This window comes from Narcine bancroftii, chromosome 6, assembly GCF_036971445.1.
Source record: "Narcine bancroftii isolate sNarBan1 chromosome 6, sNarBan1.hap1, whole genome shotgun sequence".
Taxonomy (NCBI): Eukaryota; Metazoa; Chordata; class Chondrichthyes; order Torpediniformes; family Narcinidae; genus Narcine; species Narcine bancroftii.
This window is the reverse complement of record NC_091474.1, coordinates 52608856-52628004: the sequence shown is the minus strand read 5'-3', so window position 1 is coordinate 52628004 and position 19149 is coordinate 52608856. Positions and strand designations below refer to the sequence as shown.

General features: G+C 38.2%; 1 protein-coding gene across 2 annotated transcripts in view; it reads right to left on the bottom strand.

Annotated features, from left to right (window-relative positions):
• Positions 1 to 8989: 8989 nt before the first annotated feature.
• The window catches only part of ube2g1a (ubiquitin-conjugating enzyme E2G 1a (UBC7 homolog, yeast)), a 69618-nt gene continuing 59458 nt past the window's right edge, over positions 8990 to 19149 (bottom strand). Inside the window, exons 4-6 of one of the 2 annotated variants that reach the window (XM_069884989.1) lie at positions 15505 to 15683; positions 11735 to 11850; positions 8990 to 9936 (exon numbers count right to left, since the gene is read on the bottom strand). In XM_069884989.1, coding sequence (XP_069741090.1) covers positions 11764 to 11850; positions 15505 to 15683 — 266 coding nt within the window. In that variant the 3' untranslated portion in view covers positions 8990 to 9936; positions 11735 to 11763. Of the gene's footprint in view, positions 9937 to 11734; positions 11851 to 13209; positions 13326 to 15504; positions 15684 to 19149 lie in introns of those variants that run through there. The other variant, XM_069884990.1, reaches the window with a different exon arrangement.

Below are 19149 nucleotides of genomic sequence, written 5' to 3'. Positions count from 1 at the left end.
TATGGAGGTGCCAATGCACAGGGCAAGAAAAAAAACTAGAGTTGTTAACTTGGCCTGCAGTATCACGAGCATCAGATTTCACTCCATTGAGGACATCAAGAGGCAGTATCTTAAAGCAACTTTATCCTCCAGGACCCCCATCATCCAGGCCATGCCTTCTTCACACAACTACCATCAAGAAGCAAGTACAGGAGCTTGAAGACCAACACTTGGTGGCACATGGACAGCTTCTTCCTGTCTGCTCAGATTTGTGGACAATGAACCAGACAGTCTCACTTTCTCTTTTTGCACCAATTTAATATTTGCACCTATGCTTCCTCAAAACAACAAATTTTGTGACATTCACAAGCTGATTCTGAACTCCTCACCCCCTTCCCTCTCCTATCAGAGGACTATCAATTGTGACTCACATTTTCTCTCCCACCATCTATGACTTCTCTTCTATTAGCCTGCAGCCCCTTTTTTGCTTATACCTGTCAAAGGGCCTAGTTCCAAATGTTGGTTTCCCTTTGCTTCCTTTCAATGCTGCACAATCTGTTGAGTTTCTCAGCATGTGTTTATTGCATCCAAAGTGCACAATCTGGATTTATCCTAACCCAAAGAGAAATGGGATCAGCTAGGATCTTATTAAATGGCCCAACACAGGTATTTATTTTATTTTATTTTTTTTAATATACTTGCCCACTGGCAAAAATGTCAATCTTCCATTTGTTTTCTTTAACAATGACAACTATTTATAAAATGTGAACGAGTTTAATGTGCTCTCTTCAATACTTGTCAAGGATTTAAACTCCAGTCAGGATGGTTAGAAGTGTTAATTGAGATCAGAGAATTATGATTTAGCTCTATAGTGGAGCCTTTTGAATGATTAGCCCCCCAGGTCCTTAGTGTCAGTAATTGTGGGGTTCCACAGTATCAATCAGCTCTTCAAGCTTCTCAAAAAGGAGCAACTTAACAGTCAACAAAGCCCCACGATGTAGCCCATAAAATGCCAAATGCTTCAGTCAAACCACGTCAGAACGGAATAATTAATCCCAGAAGGCCACGAAACTGCTCTGTTCTGTCCACCAAAAGCCATAATTAAGTGCTTTAACACTAAAAGATGCCTCTAACCTAGCCACTTCCTGTGACAAAATAAACTTTGCTCCAATTCTGCATAGTTCTTATTCTTGATGTTGCAAGTTAATTTCCATATCTTTTGACAAAATAACCAAGCATCTAATACTGTGTTGCTGTAGTTCCTTCTTCACCTTGAACTTTGAAGGGAAAGTGATGGAGTGGGCTTATTTAGAAATGGTGCAGGACACAAAGTAACGAATCTTGGCAAATCTCTCCAAGGGAGCCATGGAGGCTCAGTCACTGAGTACAAGTCCAATTGATTGGACATAGTCACGTAAAGCAATTGTAGAGCATGTCCATGGTTTCTTGAATTGGATGATAGAATTTAAGTGAGCTTTTAAAAGCAAGTTTAAATGGCAGCATTATCAAGTTTTTAAAATCTTAAAGAAAGTTACATTTGGGAGGGAGTCACGTGATGGAGTAGTGGCCGGACGGTGAACTCCAGCCCTCTCCAGAGAAGTCGGAAAAAACAAAGGAAAACACAAAGGCACAGAAATAAAAGTTAAAGAAAAGTGAGTATAAAGGTGGAAAGAAGATGGCGACAAAAAAAGAAAAATCGAAATCAACGGTAAGAAGAGAGTAAGAGAAGACAACGGAGGAAGAAGGAGAAGGCCTTACCTGTTCGAAGAGGCCCGCGGTGGAGAGAGAAACCCACTCCCTCAGGTCGGTAGAAAGTGGACTACAAAAATGGCTCGTTGAGCCGAGTAAAAGTGAGCAACCGCGCATGAAAAAAAAACACCGACGGGAGGGGGGACAAGCTGGGGAGTCGATCTCCACAGCTGGCAACGACAGCTGCAGAACACCTGCAGCAAGAAGAGAACACAGAAGACAATGAAAACAAGAAAGAAGAGAAGAAAAGGGCAACAAAGAAACAACAGATGGTCAACCCAGAGGAAGAAGAAGAGGAAGAGTACAGTGAAATAGAAGAAGGGAAAGGCAAGATAAAGGATATACTTTCTCTTATTAAAGAATACATGGAGTCATTTAAAGAATGGCAAACACAGGAATTTAATGATTTAAGAAGAAGAATAAACAACACAGAAGAGAAAATGAATAAAATAGATATGACCTAAACAGAAATGGGAAAGAAAATGGACAAGATGGAAGAGCGGGAAGCAGCAGTAGAAATGGAGGTAGAGGACTTAAAAAAGAAATTAGAGGAATCTAATAAAAAAGTTATAGAGACACAAGAACTGTTAGCTCAGAAAATAGATATAATGGAAAATTATAACAGAAGAAATAACATAAAGATAGTGGGCCTTAAGGAAGATGAAGAAGGCAAGAATATGAGAGAGTTTATAAAGGATTGGATCCCTAGGATCCTAGGATGTCCAGAACTACAGCAAGAAATGGAAATAGAAAGGGCACATAGAGCATTGGCCTTTAAACCACAACCACAACAAAAACCAAGATCTATTTTAGTAAAATTCCTAAGATATACTACAAGAGAAAAGGTACTGGAGAAGACAATGGAAAAAGTAAGAGAGGGCAACAAACCACTGGAGTACAAAGGGCAAAAAATCTTCATTTATCCAGATATAAGTTTTGAACTCCTAAAGAAGAGAAAGGAGTTCAATACAGCAAAGGCGATTTTATGGAAGAAAGGGTATAAATTTATACTAAAGCATCCAGAGGTATTGAAAATATTTATTCCAGGACAAAACAGACTATTCTCGGATCCAGAAGAAGCACGAAAATTTGCAGAACAATTACAAAATAGACTGAGGGATGAATACGTGTAATGAGAGTAAAAATGACCACGATTTATATGTATGTGGGTAAAGAGGTATAAGTGTATACCTATAAAGAGGTAACAGCAGCATTGTATATGTATAATGTGCATACGTGAATGTATCCGTATTTAGAGGAAAATATAGATAGTATAGACAAGAATTAATAAGGGAAGGAAATGGAAGAGGGAATAAGGAGGGAACTAAAAGAGTGACCTTTGTTACATATGAAAAGTGAAATCTTTTCTGGGAGGGGCTGGGTGGGGAGGAGTTGCGATCACTGCAAAATCAGCTGACGCTTGCGAGTGAATTCGCAAACCCAAATGGAGAGGGGAGATGTGGTTGTCCGACAAGGGATAAAGGACAACTCAGGAGGGGAAGGGGAGATTGGGGTTAAAGAAGTTTTAAATAGGAGAATAAGGAAAATTTTTGATGTTTTAGGAATGTTGTCTTATAAAGGGTTCAAAACAAGAAAACAGAAATGGAAAAGGAGGAAAGATAATGATGGAAAAACGGAAAGGGAAGATAAACAAAGTATAAAATGGCTACGTTGAACTATATGACTTTAAATATTAATGGAATACATAACCAAATTAAAAGGAAGAAACTGCTAAATTTACAGAAAAAAGAAAAAATTGATATAGCATTTGTGCAAGAAACACACTTAACTGAATTGGAGCACAAGAAATTAAAGAGAGATTGGGTAGGACATGTAACAGCAGCATCGTATAATTCAAAAGCAAGAGGAGTGGCTATATTAATTAGTAAAAATGTGCCATTTAAAATAGAAGAGGAAATAATAGATCCAGCAGGGAGATATGTTATGATAAAATGTCAGATATATTTGGAGCTTTGGAATCTACCTAACGAAGAAGATCAAAAGTTTATGCAAGATATCTTTTTGAAGGTAGCAAATACGCAAGGGAACATATTAATAGGAGGGGATTTCAACCTGAATTTGGATTCAAATATGGATAAAACTGGGAAAAAAATTAACAGAAAGAACAAAGTAACCAAATTTATAATTAAATCAATGGAAGAAATGCAACTTTTGGATATATGGAGGAAACAACACCCAAAAGAAAAGGAATATTCATATTACTCGGCTAGACATAAAACATACTCAAGAATAGACCTATTTTTGTTATCAGCTAGTATGCAAGATAGAGTAAGAAAAACAGAATATAAAGCTAGAATACTATCAGACCATTCACCCTTAATATTGACAGTAAAGCTAGAGGACATCCCTCCAAGAATGTATAGATGGAGATTAAACCCCATGTTACTTAAAAGGCAGGATTTTAGAGAATTTATTGAAAAACAAATAAAAATGTATTTTGAAATAAATACGGAATCAGTGGAAGATAAGTTTATACTATGGGATTCATTAGAGGGCAAATAATAAGTTATGTAACCAAGATGAAGAAGGACTATAATCAGGAAACAGAGCAGTTGAAAAGGGAAATAGTAAATATAGAAAAAAAATTAGCAATGAAGGAAGATACAACTAAAAGAAGAGAATTGGCGGATAAAAAAATAAAATATGAAACACTACAAACATGTAAGGTGGAGAAGAATATAATGAAGACAATACAGAAATATTATGAACTGGGTGAAAAAACGCACAAAATCCTAGCATGGCAGCTTAAGACAGAACAAGCTAAGAAAATGGTATTGGCATCAAGGAAAAAAGACAAACAAATTACATATAATCCAAAAGAAATTAAGGAAAACTTTAGAGAATTCTATGAACAATTATACCGAACTGAAAACGAAGGGAAAGAAGGGAAAATAGATGAATTTCTGACTAAAAGTGAACTACCAAAACTACAAATAGAGGAACAAAATAAATTAACAGAGCCATTTGGAACAGTAGAAATACAAGAGATAATAAAAAAATTACCAAATAATAAGACACCAGGAGAGGATGGACTCCCAATAGAATTCTACAAAACATTTAAAGACTTATTAATTCCGCCCCTCCTGGATGTAATCAACCAGATTGATGAAACACAAAGCTTACCAGATTCATGTAAAACAGCAATAATTACAGTAATACTAAAACAAGGGAAAGATACACTCTCACCAGTGTCATAAAGACCAATATCTTTACTAAACACAGATTATAAGATAATAGCTAAACTATTAGCAAACAGATTAGCAGAGCAGGTACCGAAAATGGTAAATTTAGACCAAACTGGATTTATCAGAAAAAGACGCACAACAGACAATATTTGTAAATTTATTAACTTAATTCATGCAGTAGAAGGAAATAAAGCACCTACAGTAGCAGTTGCTTTAGACGCAGAGAAGGCCTTTGACAGTGTAGAATGGAATTATTTGTTCAAAGTACTGCAAAAATTCAGTTTACCGGAGAAGTATATTAATTGGATTAAAGCATTATATAAGGGACCGTTAGGTAAAGTGACAGTAAATAGACATGTATCAAAGCAATTTAACTTAAGCAGGTCAACGCGGCAGGGATGCCCACTATCACCTTTATTGTTTGCGTTAGCAAAAGAACCACTAGTAGAATTGATAAGAATAGATAATAATATAAAAGGAATAAAAATAAAAGACAAGGAATATAAAATCAGTCTATTTGCGGATGATGTTATAGTGTACTTAACAGAACCAGAACTATCAATAAAAGAATTATATAAGAAATTGAAGGAATATGGAGAAGTGTCGGGTTACAAGATAAATGTAAATAAAAGTGAAGCAATGCCTATGAATAATGCGGATTTCTCAAAATTTAAGAAGGAATCTCCATTTAGATGGCAAATGCAGGCAATAAGATACCTAGGTGTACAAATAAACAAAAACCTCGGCCAACTATATAAACTCAATTATTATCCACTAATGAAAAAATTACAGGACGATTTAGAGCATTGGAAAGATTTACCACTAACACTAATAGGAAGGATAAACTGTATTAAAATGAACATTTTTCCAAGGATATTATACTTATTTCAGGCATTGCCAATACAACTGACAGAAAAATTCTTCAAGGAGTTAAAGAAAATAATAAGGAAATTTTTATGGAGAGGGGGGAAACCGAGGATAGCACTAGATAAATTAACAGAATGGTATAAACAAGGAGGCTTACAACTGCCAAACTTTAAAAATTATTATAGAGCCGCACAATTAAGATACATATCAGATTTTTATCAAACAAGGGAAAAACCAGACTGGACGAGATTAGAATTAGATAAAATAGGGGAAAAGATACCTGAACACATATTATATAAATGGGATGAAAAATTGGTACAACATAGAAGTTCTCCAGTATTACATCATCTCCTCAATATTTGGAAGAAGATTCATGTAGAAAGAAATAAAACAAATTATCAATTACCAAAACTAATATTGACGCAAAACAAGTTACTCCCTTTTACAATAGATAACCTTTCCTTTAGAGAATGGGAAAAAGAAGGGATTAAAAGAATAGAAAATTGTTTTTCAGGAAATAGATTCTTATCCTTTGAACAAGAGATAAGTACAATATAACTGGAGATACAGCGCTGGCATATTACCAATTGAGATCCTACTTGAAGGATAAATTAGGAAGCAGTTTGAGTTTGCCAGAGGGAAGTAACCTTGAATAAGTGATTACAGATACAATGTTAATCAAAAGATTTATAACAAATATGTATATTAAACTGCAAGAAAAGGAGAATGAGGAAACAAATGGTAAAACTAAACAAAAATGGGAACAAGATTTAAATATAAAGATAAAAAAGGAAACATGGGAGAATTTATGTTCTGGAACGATGAGAAATACAATAAATACGAGGCTACGTATGATACAATATAACTGGATACACAGACTATACATTACACCTCAAAAGTTAAATAAATGGGACCCAACAGTATCTGATAGATGTTTTCGATGTAAAAAAGAAATGGGAACAACAATTCATGCAATCTGGACATGTGAGAAAGTAGAAAAATTTTGGCAAGATCTCAATCAGATATTAAATAAAATAACAAAAAACAATATACCAAAGAATCCAGAGATCTTTCTCCTAAGTAACATAAAAAACAAAGAATTTGGAATTGATTTGGAGGATGCACAAAAAAGATTTGTTAAGATAGCTCTAGCCGTAGCAAAAAAATGTATTATGTCTACCTGGAAATTGGAAGATAATCTGAAAATACAACAATGGTATATAGAAATGAATAAATGTATTCCATTAGAAAAAATAACATATAGTTTAAGAAATAATATTGAAATATTCAAACAAATATGGGAGCCTTACATTAAATACAATAGCGAAAACCTACCGGGGACAATCATTACCTAAGTTGATGGAAGGAGAAGGAAAGAAAAGAATGGACTCAGTAGAATTTCTGGTGTATTTTTGTTGAGTGACATTGTCTGACTGGTTTAATGTATCCTAGATTGTATACCCTAAATGGATGGGAGGGGGGGGTGGGGTGGGTTGGGAGGAGGGGGGGGGGGGAGAAAATGTCACTGTATATGTGTGAAAAGAAAAAAATGTGTATCATGGCTAATGTGATTTATGGTGTGAAAAATAAAAAATTAACAAAAAAAGAAAGTTACATTTAATGCACCATAAATAGCCTGGCTTATCAACAGCTTAATGAACCACGAGGCTTTTGGCAGAAAGGTTTCTTACATCACATGCTGTTTCTTGGTCTGGATGACATGACCAAGTACAAAGAGTCATTGAGTAAAGTAGCTCAAAAACATCAGAAACCATAGATCTGATCAATGTCTACAGGCAATACAGAACCTGAAGCCGTTTCACTGCAAAAAAAAAGTGGTGGTGCTGCTGGTGCAGACATAGCTCTGCTCCTCATGGTCTCGATGGCACCAACTCCATACAAGCTTTAAATGGCCTGTTGAAGGAGACTTTTTTTGACCCTCTTGCAGTCTGCCAGAAATTAAGATCATTCTTCTTCTCTCCCCCCCCGCCCCATTGAGAATGAGAAGCAAGAATAAGGGCAACCTTACAAGGAAAATGACCATGGCAACGGACCAGTGAGAGGCTCAGTGGCTGATGAATCCACACAGGCTGGAGTTGACTGGCTCATGGGAACCAGGATTCAAAAGGGTGCTGAGGGCAAGAAGAGCTCCTGAAGGGCACAGGGCACTGAAGGCATCCTGATTGTCTCAGAGGTTTGAACAGGAGTCTGTGCATCTGTAGAAGTGCAAGAGGTGAATACATTTCTCTGAAGGGACTCCCTTTTACTTTCTCTTATTGTATGGTTGCCAGACAACACTCATGGGGACTTTGCCTTACCACAGATAAAAGTTGAGGTACTTTTATGTATTATTATTGAAAATAAAAGAAACCTTGAATCAAATTTGCATAAAGTCCAGGAGTTAGATACTTTTACCAGCACTTTTCTCTTTGGAGCAATGAAGGATGAGAGGTGACTTACTCGAGATGTCCAAGGTTATTTTAAAATCTGAACTATGTCATGTCATATGCAACAAAATAAAATCTGGAATTTTTGAAAATAGTTAATCACATGCAGCTTTTTTTTCTTGGCATTGATAATGTTGCAACTTATAAACAAACTTGTTCAGCCACAGTCCTGAATTCTGAAAGCCATTTCATCTTTTCTCCAATCTTGCTTCTTCTGTATTTATCTTCACCAGTTGGAGTTTAGCTAAAACTAAAGATGAAACTCGATCAAAAGTTCTCTGCATTCTGATTTAATGACCCAGTTCACTTTCAGTTGGAACTGCACCAGATTCCTGTACAATATTTGTACAAGCTCAGAGTTTAAATATGTCAAATTTTAAACTTTTCCACTTCTGACATTTATATTGGACATTTCGCACAGCCAAAGAAACTCCGTGTAATTTCATTTACAAATACAAAATTCACAAAGAGCACCAAGAAAACACACGTTTCTGAGTCTGCTTTTGCACACTAGCCAATGCTTTGTAACAGATATTTAAGATTCAAAAGCAAAAACAGATTACCAGAATTTTGTAATGCCTACATCTTAAAATTGTGTTTGAGCACATTTTAAATATCAACTTTGTAACAACTGAAAAATGTGCATCAGAGTTTGATTAGAGTTCAACCTGCTTGCACCTGGTTTTCAATTTAATAGCAATCAGGTGACATTAAGAGCCTTTACAAAATTGAAACTGACACTTCTTATTGGAAAACAATTGTATTTTGGAAGAACTTTCACTACATGTGACAGAATTCCAAAAATCAAATTACATGAAAATATACATCACCATTTGTCTTTGTACATCAGGCAGAAAATCTGCAGAATAGCTAGAAAGGAAAAACACAACAGCATTTTTAATACCAAAAAATCTGCCAACTGCCTACTTAGAAGGGCGAAAGTCTACACCTAAACATGCAAAACCTACTCCAGACACTTCACAGAAACCAAGCTTCAGAAAAAATTTGGTTCATCAGTTGGGCAGTGAAGACCAAGGAATTCACTTGTCTAATTACAAATTCAGGTATAAACTTTAACCCATCAAAACCAGAAGTGTTGGCATCTTAAATACATGTGTAGATCTGCAATACATTTATGGTCAAAATAGTGAAGGCATCCAAATGTTAATGCAGTTCCAGAGTAGCTGGTAAAACATTTTCAATGTGGATTCCATTTAAAAAAAACTGAGAAATGCAACAGACTTATTTATTTATTTTTGTGTTTTTTTTTAAAACAGTGCAGGCCCATTTTCTAAAACAACTTTATGGAGAAAAATCAATGCACAAAGCCCCTTGCTGATTTTTTTTGGAATTTACACGATTTTTTAACTAAGCTACAATTTGGTACAATGCATATTGTGTGCATCTAAGTTCGGGTACTGTATATAGAATATCCAGATAATGTGTTATGTACACCTCTTTATAATTACTCCTGAAGATCAAAGCAGTTCACAGGAATCCTGATGCATCATTGTTTTCATCCCCTTCCCCACCCCCTGAAGTTGGCACAAAAGGCTTTACTCCACAATGATGGCAAAATTCACTCAATGCTCCATAGTGCCAATCCAGGATTATCAACAAGTCTGACGTCCAACTGTTGGTGGCTTGCGTGCAGAAAGTCAGTGCCATGTTAGTTCTTAATTGGAGACCTGCAACTCAGAAGTTTCATGTTAGTTTATTGCTGTTTTAAAAACTCAAAACAGGAACATGTGTAAATATAATGCTGCCATAAGATGTCCTCCCAACTTCTGCAGGGACATTCTGAAATGGAGATTTTCAATAATTAGGCATTGGCAACTGAAAATATCAGCATTAGAACAAACAGCTTCTGGACTATAAAAGCATCACAAGGTTTACTTCCTACACCATGGCTCCTGTTGTACAGAAAAAAAAGACATTTGACATGCTCCAAGGAATCAAATGCAATCTATATTCATGCAAAATATTGTGTACATCTTTTGCACACTGACTTCTCATGTGGAAAAGTTCACTTGGGATGGTACCATTCCAGAGAATGGTTAGGATGACACTATTACAGCGCCAGCAACCAGAGTTTGAATCAGACACTGTCTTTGAGGAGTTTGCATGTTCTCCCCGTGAACTATGTGGGTCCCTTCTGAGTGTTCTGGTTTCCTCCCAAAATATAGGTTAATTGGGCAGCATGGGTTTAAATGGCTGGAATTGGCTTCTCTTGTGTTGTAAATAACATTTTAAATATATGAAAAATGCTAGTTAGGTGGATCATCTGCCAGACTAAGGAGTAAAAGTTGGAGGTGCTTTCCCATTCTTTCTTGGTCTCCTGTATACAATGTTAAAGGGTAGGTTTGCAAAAGACTGCAATGTTGGGGCTTCAAACAAAATCACCAAGGACCCATTTGTACAATGCCTCTAACACTGTTAACCATCTCATGGTAATTTTTGGGTTAGCAAACAAAATAATACCATTGCTTTATTTGCCCTGTTCTCAGGCTAGATCTCCACAATGGGATTTTTTAAATTGGAAAATTTCAATTTGTATTTCATTGAGCTCAATAAGAATCAAGTAGAATGGCTAGCAGAGATTTTTGAATGTTTTGTTTTAAATAAAATGGCCAGAATTCCAATGCTACCCCTCAATAATTTCTAAAAATGTTTGAAACATCTGTGAAAGTATTTGCAAACAACAAATCACAATTCAACTACATGAAAATTTTCACACAGCTATATAGTCAAACCTTGAAGTGATAAAAAATTAAACTCAGTACATTGAGCAGCATCTGTGGAGGCAAAGGGCAGGATGTCACTTTGGATAAGGCCTAGTAGCTGCTTGTGTCTTCTGTCCAATGTTGAAATACTGATAACTAATGACAGACATGGGTGCTGAGAATATTTCCAATAAATCAGAGGTTCTCAACCTTTTCTTTCCACTCATGTACTATTTTAAGTATTCCCAATGCATTAGATGCTCTGTAATTAGCAAGGGATTGATTAAGGTGGTCTGTGAGTGGAAAGAAAGAGTTTGAAAACCACTGTTTTAATTGTATCTCATTGACATGTTATGTGTACGGTTTCATAACTCCAAAGGAAATGGGCCAAAGACAATTTTTCTCAAGCAAAATATTTCAGTCACAATTGGGTCTAGAGCAGTGATTCTCAACCTTCCTCTCCCACCTTAATCACAGAGCACCAAAGGCCTAAAGAGGAATTATTTAAAGTGGTATGTGAGTGGAAAGAAAAAGGTTGAGAAGCACTGCACTAAATCTATATAATGCTTCATACTATATTTCTTGTAACATATTGGTACCTCAATAAATATTTCCCATTAACCACATTCATTGGGAACCTTAAGCAGCCTTGTAGTCATAAATATTTCATGATTATGTTTACAATGGTTTTGCCAATTCTGATCATGCATCATGCTAAAAGCAGCAAAATTCTTAGACAATTTTGTGCCACTTTCTTCCTTACCCTGAAAAGAAGCTTCTTGGCAAATAAATTCATTCAAATGCAGTCTCTTGACTTTTTCTTACACAGCGTGCTACTTTCCTTTTGAATTCACCATTGCGGTCTTCCCTCCACTCTTTCTACAAGTAGTAACGAAAGAGATTAACCAAATCAGTGCTTTCTCATGGTGAAGGGGATTTCAGGATGGAGGTAGCAAATCACACAGCAACATATCAAGTTAGTTAAAATCTTATCCTTTGATCAGATAATCTGCTTCTCACTAAAAAATCCATTGATATATAGGGTCCCACAACATTAGCGGAGACTCTTTGCAATCATACTTTCTGCATCCATATCAAGTGGGCAAATGTGATAAACTACAGCAAACCCACAAAAGAAATGGCCAAAATCTGCATTGAAAGCTGGATGCAAAGAATATCACAGAGGGACAAATAAAAACCATCTGCATTAGTGTCTGCCAACATTATGAGTTCAGGTGAATGGAGTGGAATGCAACAACCCCAGGGACACGTTAACACGATTCAGAACAGAAATACACTATCTGTACAACTGTCTCTGCTCATATTTAAAAAGCGTACAAAGCAAAAATGCAAAAGAATGCCAACTACATAACAAGTTAAACTGAATCTTAGTCAAAGAACAAATCATGTTACAAACACCAGCTGACAAACTGCTCAGAACCAAGTGACAACACAATTCAAGAATATCAGGCAAATTTGAATCGGTCCTGGGCTTACAAGATAGGCAGGGGTAATAAATGAGGAAGTTAAAGTAACCGTAAAAATCTGGAACAATCCAAGCTATTTCAATGTTAATATTTGCATAACAATTATGATCCAAATACAAAAATTCAAATAAGATGGGATTTTCATTATGTAGGTCATTCTCCGTGCCGAATTAAGGGTGGGAGGTAGGGGCAGAAACAGTCAACCGTAGATTCAGAATGATCTGGAAGGACTTTAATCTGGCCATTTTACCCCTCTAGATATGTAAAAGTTTCTAATCATTTCATTAAATTCATTGTATCAAACAAGAGACATTTGAAGTAAAAGAGACAAATCTCACCAGCAAATTATTTTTAGCTATGAAATATTATTAAACAATTATTTGTCGAAATGCCCAGTTTAAAAGTTAAAAGGATCAAGGTCATTACCATCAAAAAGAAATTGAGGGTGAACTTCATTCAAGGTCACTAGGTTAAAGGCCAAAAGAAAGTTTTAAGCATGTTTCCCAATGAAGCCATGCATGCTTTGATCTCAGCTGGTATTTATAAATTATAATACAATTAGAAATTGGAAATTCAAGTAAGGTTTTATTATGTTCTTCTTTGCCCCCTCCACCCATGCCCCCCCCCCCCACGTCTTCAGGGTAAAATGATTGTGCTGGGGAGGGAATAATCCAAAAGAATTGACATTTATTGCCAAGTTTAGTGCAGCAAAAATACCTTCGATAAAGTCAGTCGTGAAGGTAGCAAGTTGCAAATATGAAGCAATGGGAGCCAAGTGGAGTTGCAGATCACTTTGGACACCTAAATATCAGACATGCTCCATTCTTGTTAGGTGACTCATCCCAGGTATCAACTAGCCATTCAATACTGTAAGTTTTAAGGAAGAAAATGTTGGCTTCAATACCCAAATTTCACACATCTTTGGTGAGTGTGTTTAAAAAGGGAGCAGAAGGCCTTGGGTGTTCTCCTTAATTCTACACATCAAGGCCTTAACATGCCCCCTTCGAGCTCTTCCAAGTCCTTTCTTAAGCTCCTTCCTGGGTACCGTGTACTTCTCATGAGCCTTTCCCGCTTCCTAAATCTAATGCAGGAATGGGCAACTTTTTAAAAAAAAAAATACGAACATTCCTCTTTAAGTATTCCCTATGCTATAGGTGCTCTGTAATTAGTAAGGGATTGTTTAAAGTGGTATGTGGGTGGAAAGAAAAGGGTGGAAAACCAGTTTTAATTGTATCTAATTCACTCTTTATGTGCATCGTTTTGTAACTCCAAAGGAAATAGGCCAATGACAATTTTTCTCAAGCAAAATATTTCAGTAACAATTGGGTCTAGAGCAGTGGTTCTCACCCTTCCCTTCCCACTCACATCCCACCTTAAGCAATCCCTTCCTAATCACAGAGCACTGATGGCAGAGGAAATATGGTGGAATGTGAGTTTTAAAAGGTTGTCCACCCCTGATCTAATGCATCCTTTTGACTAGCTAACTCACCTGCTTCGTCAACTGTTGTTCCCTTTTCCTACCATCTTTTCCCTGTACCATCAGGACAAGCCCAGCAGAAGTGATTCTTAAACTTCCTCCACATTAGTTCTGTGCTTTCACCTTTAAACCTCTGTTTCCAATTTACTCTCTCTAGTTCCTGCCTAACCCCATCATCATTTGCCCTTTCCCAGTTAAACACTTCCCATTTTTGTCTGCTTTTATCCTTATCCACAGCTATGTTAAAGCTCAGGGAGTTGTGGTCACTTTCACCAAAATGCTCTCCCACCCAAGAGGTCAGCACCTGGCCAGGTTCATTACCCAGAATTAGATCCAGTATGGCCTTTCTGGCTGGTTCACATACTGTGTCAAGAATCCTTCCTGAACACACCTGACAAATTCAGTCCCATCTGTTGCTCTTGTAAGTCTGGAAGTGCCAGTCTATAGCCCCCTTTCCACTGGCATCCCAGTTAACTGGCCATGCAATGTCCTGGGATAGGAAGCCATTTGTGCTGTTTCCACTGGGTCACCTTTAACAAGGAACCTGACTGCTTTTCCACTCGTTCCTAGGGATCAGAGAGTCGACCTTCGAATGAAATGGATGGAAGTTGTCCTTTTACCACTGGTTTAATCACCATGCCAGTGTCAGCTGATGCTGGAGATATGAGTAGGGATAGAGCTCATCAATTCCTGGGATGATTTGACGCTGGTGTGCTGATTGTTTTCCTTTTCCACTGGACCCTGTCCCAGTTAATTCCTGGGAATTAAGGTACCAGTAGAAAAGGAGCTAATATTATGAAAGTTGAAGTCTCCCATAACAACAACCCTGTATTTCTTGCACCATTCCGAGATCTGTCTGCTTATCTGCTCCTCAGTGTCCCAAGGGCTATTTGGGGGCCTATAGGCTACTCCTAGTGAAGTGATTGCTCCCTTCCCATTTCTAACTTCCACCATACAGTCTCAGTCGACATTCCCTCAGCAGCGTCATGTCTTTCTGTAGCCATGATACTATCTTTGATCAGTAATGCTACTCAACACCACCCCACCCCCATCCTATTCTTTTTATAACACCTAAACCCTGATATTTGTATCAGCCAATCCTGCCTATCCTCCAGCCAAGGGTTACAGGGTAGGGTGGGTTCATTTTATTTTTTAAGGAATAAATGGGTCAGCACAACATCGAAGGCCAAAGTGCCCGTACTGTCCTGTTCTATGTTCTAGTCCCCTTGTAATTGTTAATATACCTCAAATTCTAAATATCTCTTTTTAAAAAATCTTGTTCTAACAAATTACAGCCAAAGAGTATTAAAATAATTCCAGCTCGGTTCACCATTATGTTCAAAACCAATTGCAAATGTCATTGCATCTACCATATGGATTTAACAAGTTTTGCTTAAAAAATTAGCAATTGAAATTCAATCTTAGCTACAAGGAGACTTTCAAAAAGCATTCTTGACATTAGTCTTCATTATGGTGATAGACAACATTACTGATAAACCTTTGAAAATAAAAGATGTACAAAAGTGAAATAATTAGGCTGGAGTCAAAATTCCAACGAGGAGCTCTTACTGCTGCATCCACATTGGCTGGTGAGTCTCCGTTTGGATCTGCCAACATTGAAATCACACTGATAAGGATCGTCTCTACGGTGTGAATTGGTAGCCAGCGCTCTTCAGGTTTTTCATATCCATATTTGTCCTCACCAGGTTCATGAAGAATAGAGATGCATACCTCACCATTCTTATCAACTGTAATAGAAAAAAAACATTGTTATTCAGTTCTAATGTTCATTTCACTCGTCAATAGATTGAAACTCAGCTTTGAAACAATTTATAATTGATATATAGTCACCAAGTTACACTTTATTAAAATTGAAATGACCATGAAATAGATTTGAAGAAAGTGTGATTGGGATTAAAAAAAAACTGGTCAATACGAAAAGATTAAAGATGACTGCCACATTACAGCCATTTGTGTTTGTTACACGATCATAAGACCTAGGAGCTGAAGTAGGCTATTCAACCCATCAACTCTGCCCTGCCATTCAATCATGAGCTGACTCATTTTCCCCAACCAGCCCCACTGCCCAGCCTTTTCCCCATAACCTTTGATGCTCTGGCTCATCAAGAACCTATCAATCTTTTCATTAAAAACACCCCATGACCCAGCCTCCAGAACTGCCTGTAGCAACAAATTCCACTGTTCTAACTTCAATCCTGAAGTTGTGCCCACTTGTCCTAGACTCTCTCTCCATGGGAAACAAACTTTCTACATTTACTGTCTATGCCTTTCAACATTCAAAATGTTTCAATGATCATAAATTTTCCGATATTAATTCAAGTTTATTATTATTACCGTACAATTGTAAAACACAACAGGACGAAACAATGTTATTCGGTCCACAGAGCAGACATATTTAGAAGTGATTTATATGTAGTACATATACAAAAATAAATTTAGTTAAAATATTATAAGATTCTCATATAGTTTATCAGTCATTCAGCTTGTGGGAAGCTGTTTCTCAGTCTGGTCGTTCTGGCTCTGATACTTCTGTATCCTGACAGGAGTAGCTGGAAAATACAATGTGTGGAGTGATAGGGGTGTGACAGAGTATATAGATATGGTTTTGGGAGATAAATTGGGGCAGAGTCTGTTAGTGTAGGTCACATACAAACACATTAAAAGAGATCTTATTTAAAATACTTGAGCTCTGCTAATGCTAGACATGTCGGGGCCTCAGAGCCTTTGCAAAAGCATTGGAGAGTGCCCAAGAGACTTCACTATGGATTGTTGTTTACGAAAAGGCAACAGATGAAAGGGCTCGTCAGAGCCGCATATTGTCTGGAAGGGAACTTGCTATTCTAAGAGAGTCAGGTGGTTTTGCAAGCAGAGAGAGTCAAATAGGCTTTCTCTCAGAAAAGGCACTTTCAGATGGCCACAATACCTGACTGTAAAGCTGCACATTATACTCCTGTGCGGCTGTATTGTGGCCATCTGAAACGGGAGAAGCCAGCCAGGAGGTCTACTCACCTAACCCTTCTCCAGGAGGTATAATATCCTGCTTGGAGTATCCTCTGTTGCAGCTGAAAGCAGCCGGGCTGCCAGGGGGCAGGCTGATGACATTGCGGTGACGTCGTCAGCCATCGACTCTTGGTTCGAATAGTGAGTTGCGCGGGCGAGGGGGAGGCACCTACAGCGCGAGTCGGGCTGGCGAGGGGGAAGAGACCAGCACCGTGAGTTGGGCGGGCGAGGGGGGGGGGAGACTGGAAGTGCGAGTCGGGCAGGCGATGGAGTAGAGACTGGCAGCGGGAGTCGCCATGCCTGAGTTGTTTGTCAGTCATGCCTTGACGCGCTGTAAATAATGTCAAGGCAGTGTAGGCGGTACTAGGCCACTGTCCCGAGTAGCTGGCTTTCGCTGCTAGACGGCTATCAGTCAGCTGGCACATTCAAGTGCCAGAAAGGCGTCCACTCCGTGGCCACCTAAACGTGCCAGCTAAACTCCCCTAGCTGTGACTGCCGGCGCATAATCTTCCTGGGAACACCTAAAAGTGGGTAGAGAGAGAAAAACACACACAGAGATCAGTTCTACAGTGTTATAGACAGTAACAGCAGCTGGGACTGGAACAGGACAAGTTGGCAAGCTTGTGGAAAACCCCATTTGGAAGATGGGTTGTAAGTGCTTAATTCAGCCTAGTCAAAGCCCTTGTGGTTCATGAAAGAGGAGAGGACTGGCTGTCTAACTTGGAATAAGAGAAACAAAAAGGAACTCTGTGATGACCTGAAGGTTATCATCTGGAGAACCCTGAAGGGGCAAGTTTCTTCGGCAAGACACTGAAGTGGCAGTCCTGGAACAACAAATCTTTCTCTGAAAAACTGACAAGAATCTTCCTGAGCAGTAACCATTTACCTTTGAAGCACCGAGGCCTGGTGAACTTTAAAAATGTAAAATTCTGTGCACAGTATTAGAATTGCCTGCAACCAGTGAACTTGGAGGAATGATAAGTGAGATTGGACTGTGAAGCAAAGAACTTTCCTGAACTTACACACACACATTACATACACGTGCGCTTAGAATTAAAAGGGGGTTAAGTTAGGTTAGTTAAGTCAAGAGTGATAAGTTAAAGTGTGATTCTGTTTTCATGATAATTAAAGGCAACTTTTGTTTAAGTAACCATTTGTCTTGGTGAATATCTATTGCTGCTGGGTTTTAGGGTCCTCTAGGCTCGTAACAGGGGTCCTTAACGATTCTGAGAGGGAGAGAGACCCCATTGATCCTCTTTGCCACTCATATGGTTCTGAGGATAGACCTCTGATCCAATGCTCTGCAGCAACCATACCTCACTGGGATGCAGCCAGGCAGGACACTCTTGATAGAGCTCCTGTAGAAAGTTGACAAGATGGTGGCTAATAGACTTGCCAATCTCAGTCTTCTCAGGAAATGCAGTCGCTGTGGTGCCTTCCTGACAAGTGAGGAAATCTGTGTGTCTACGATAGTCACTGCTGATAGTGGACTCCACGGAACTTGGTGCTCGCTACTCTCTCCATTACAGAGTTATTAATGTATTGTGGAGGGTGGTCATTCCGAGTCATCCTGAATTTCATAATCATCTCCTTTGTCTTATAACTCAGGTTGTTATTCTCACACTATTTCACGAGATTTTCCACCTCTTCTCTGTCGTGTGACTCATCGTTGTTACTGAGTATCATGTCATCTGCAAACTTGATGACTCTATTGGAGCTGAATCTGGCGATGCAGTCATGGGTCAGTAGCAGGAACTGGAGCAGGCTGAGCACAGAGTCTGGAAGTGTGCTAGTGCTCAGTGCGATTGTCCTTGACATTCTGCTACCAACCCAGAGAGACTCCGGTCATGGTGTTAGGAAATCCAGAATCAAGTTAGAGAGAGGGTCATAGAGTCCCAGTGAGGACAACTTTTCTACCAGCCTCTGGGGAATGATCATATTAAACACTAAGCTGAATTCGATGAACAACAGCATGGTGTATGAGGCATAATTCTTCAGGTGGATCAGGACTGAGTGGAAGGACAAGGCTATGGGATTATCAGTGGAACAGTTCAGTCTGTCGGTGCATTGAAATGGGTCCAGTGCTTCTGGGAGGTATGCTTTGATGAATTTCATCACCAAACACCCGAAGCATTTCATTATGGTGGAGATCAATGCCACAGGGCTGTAGTCATTGAGGTTTGTTACCAGAAA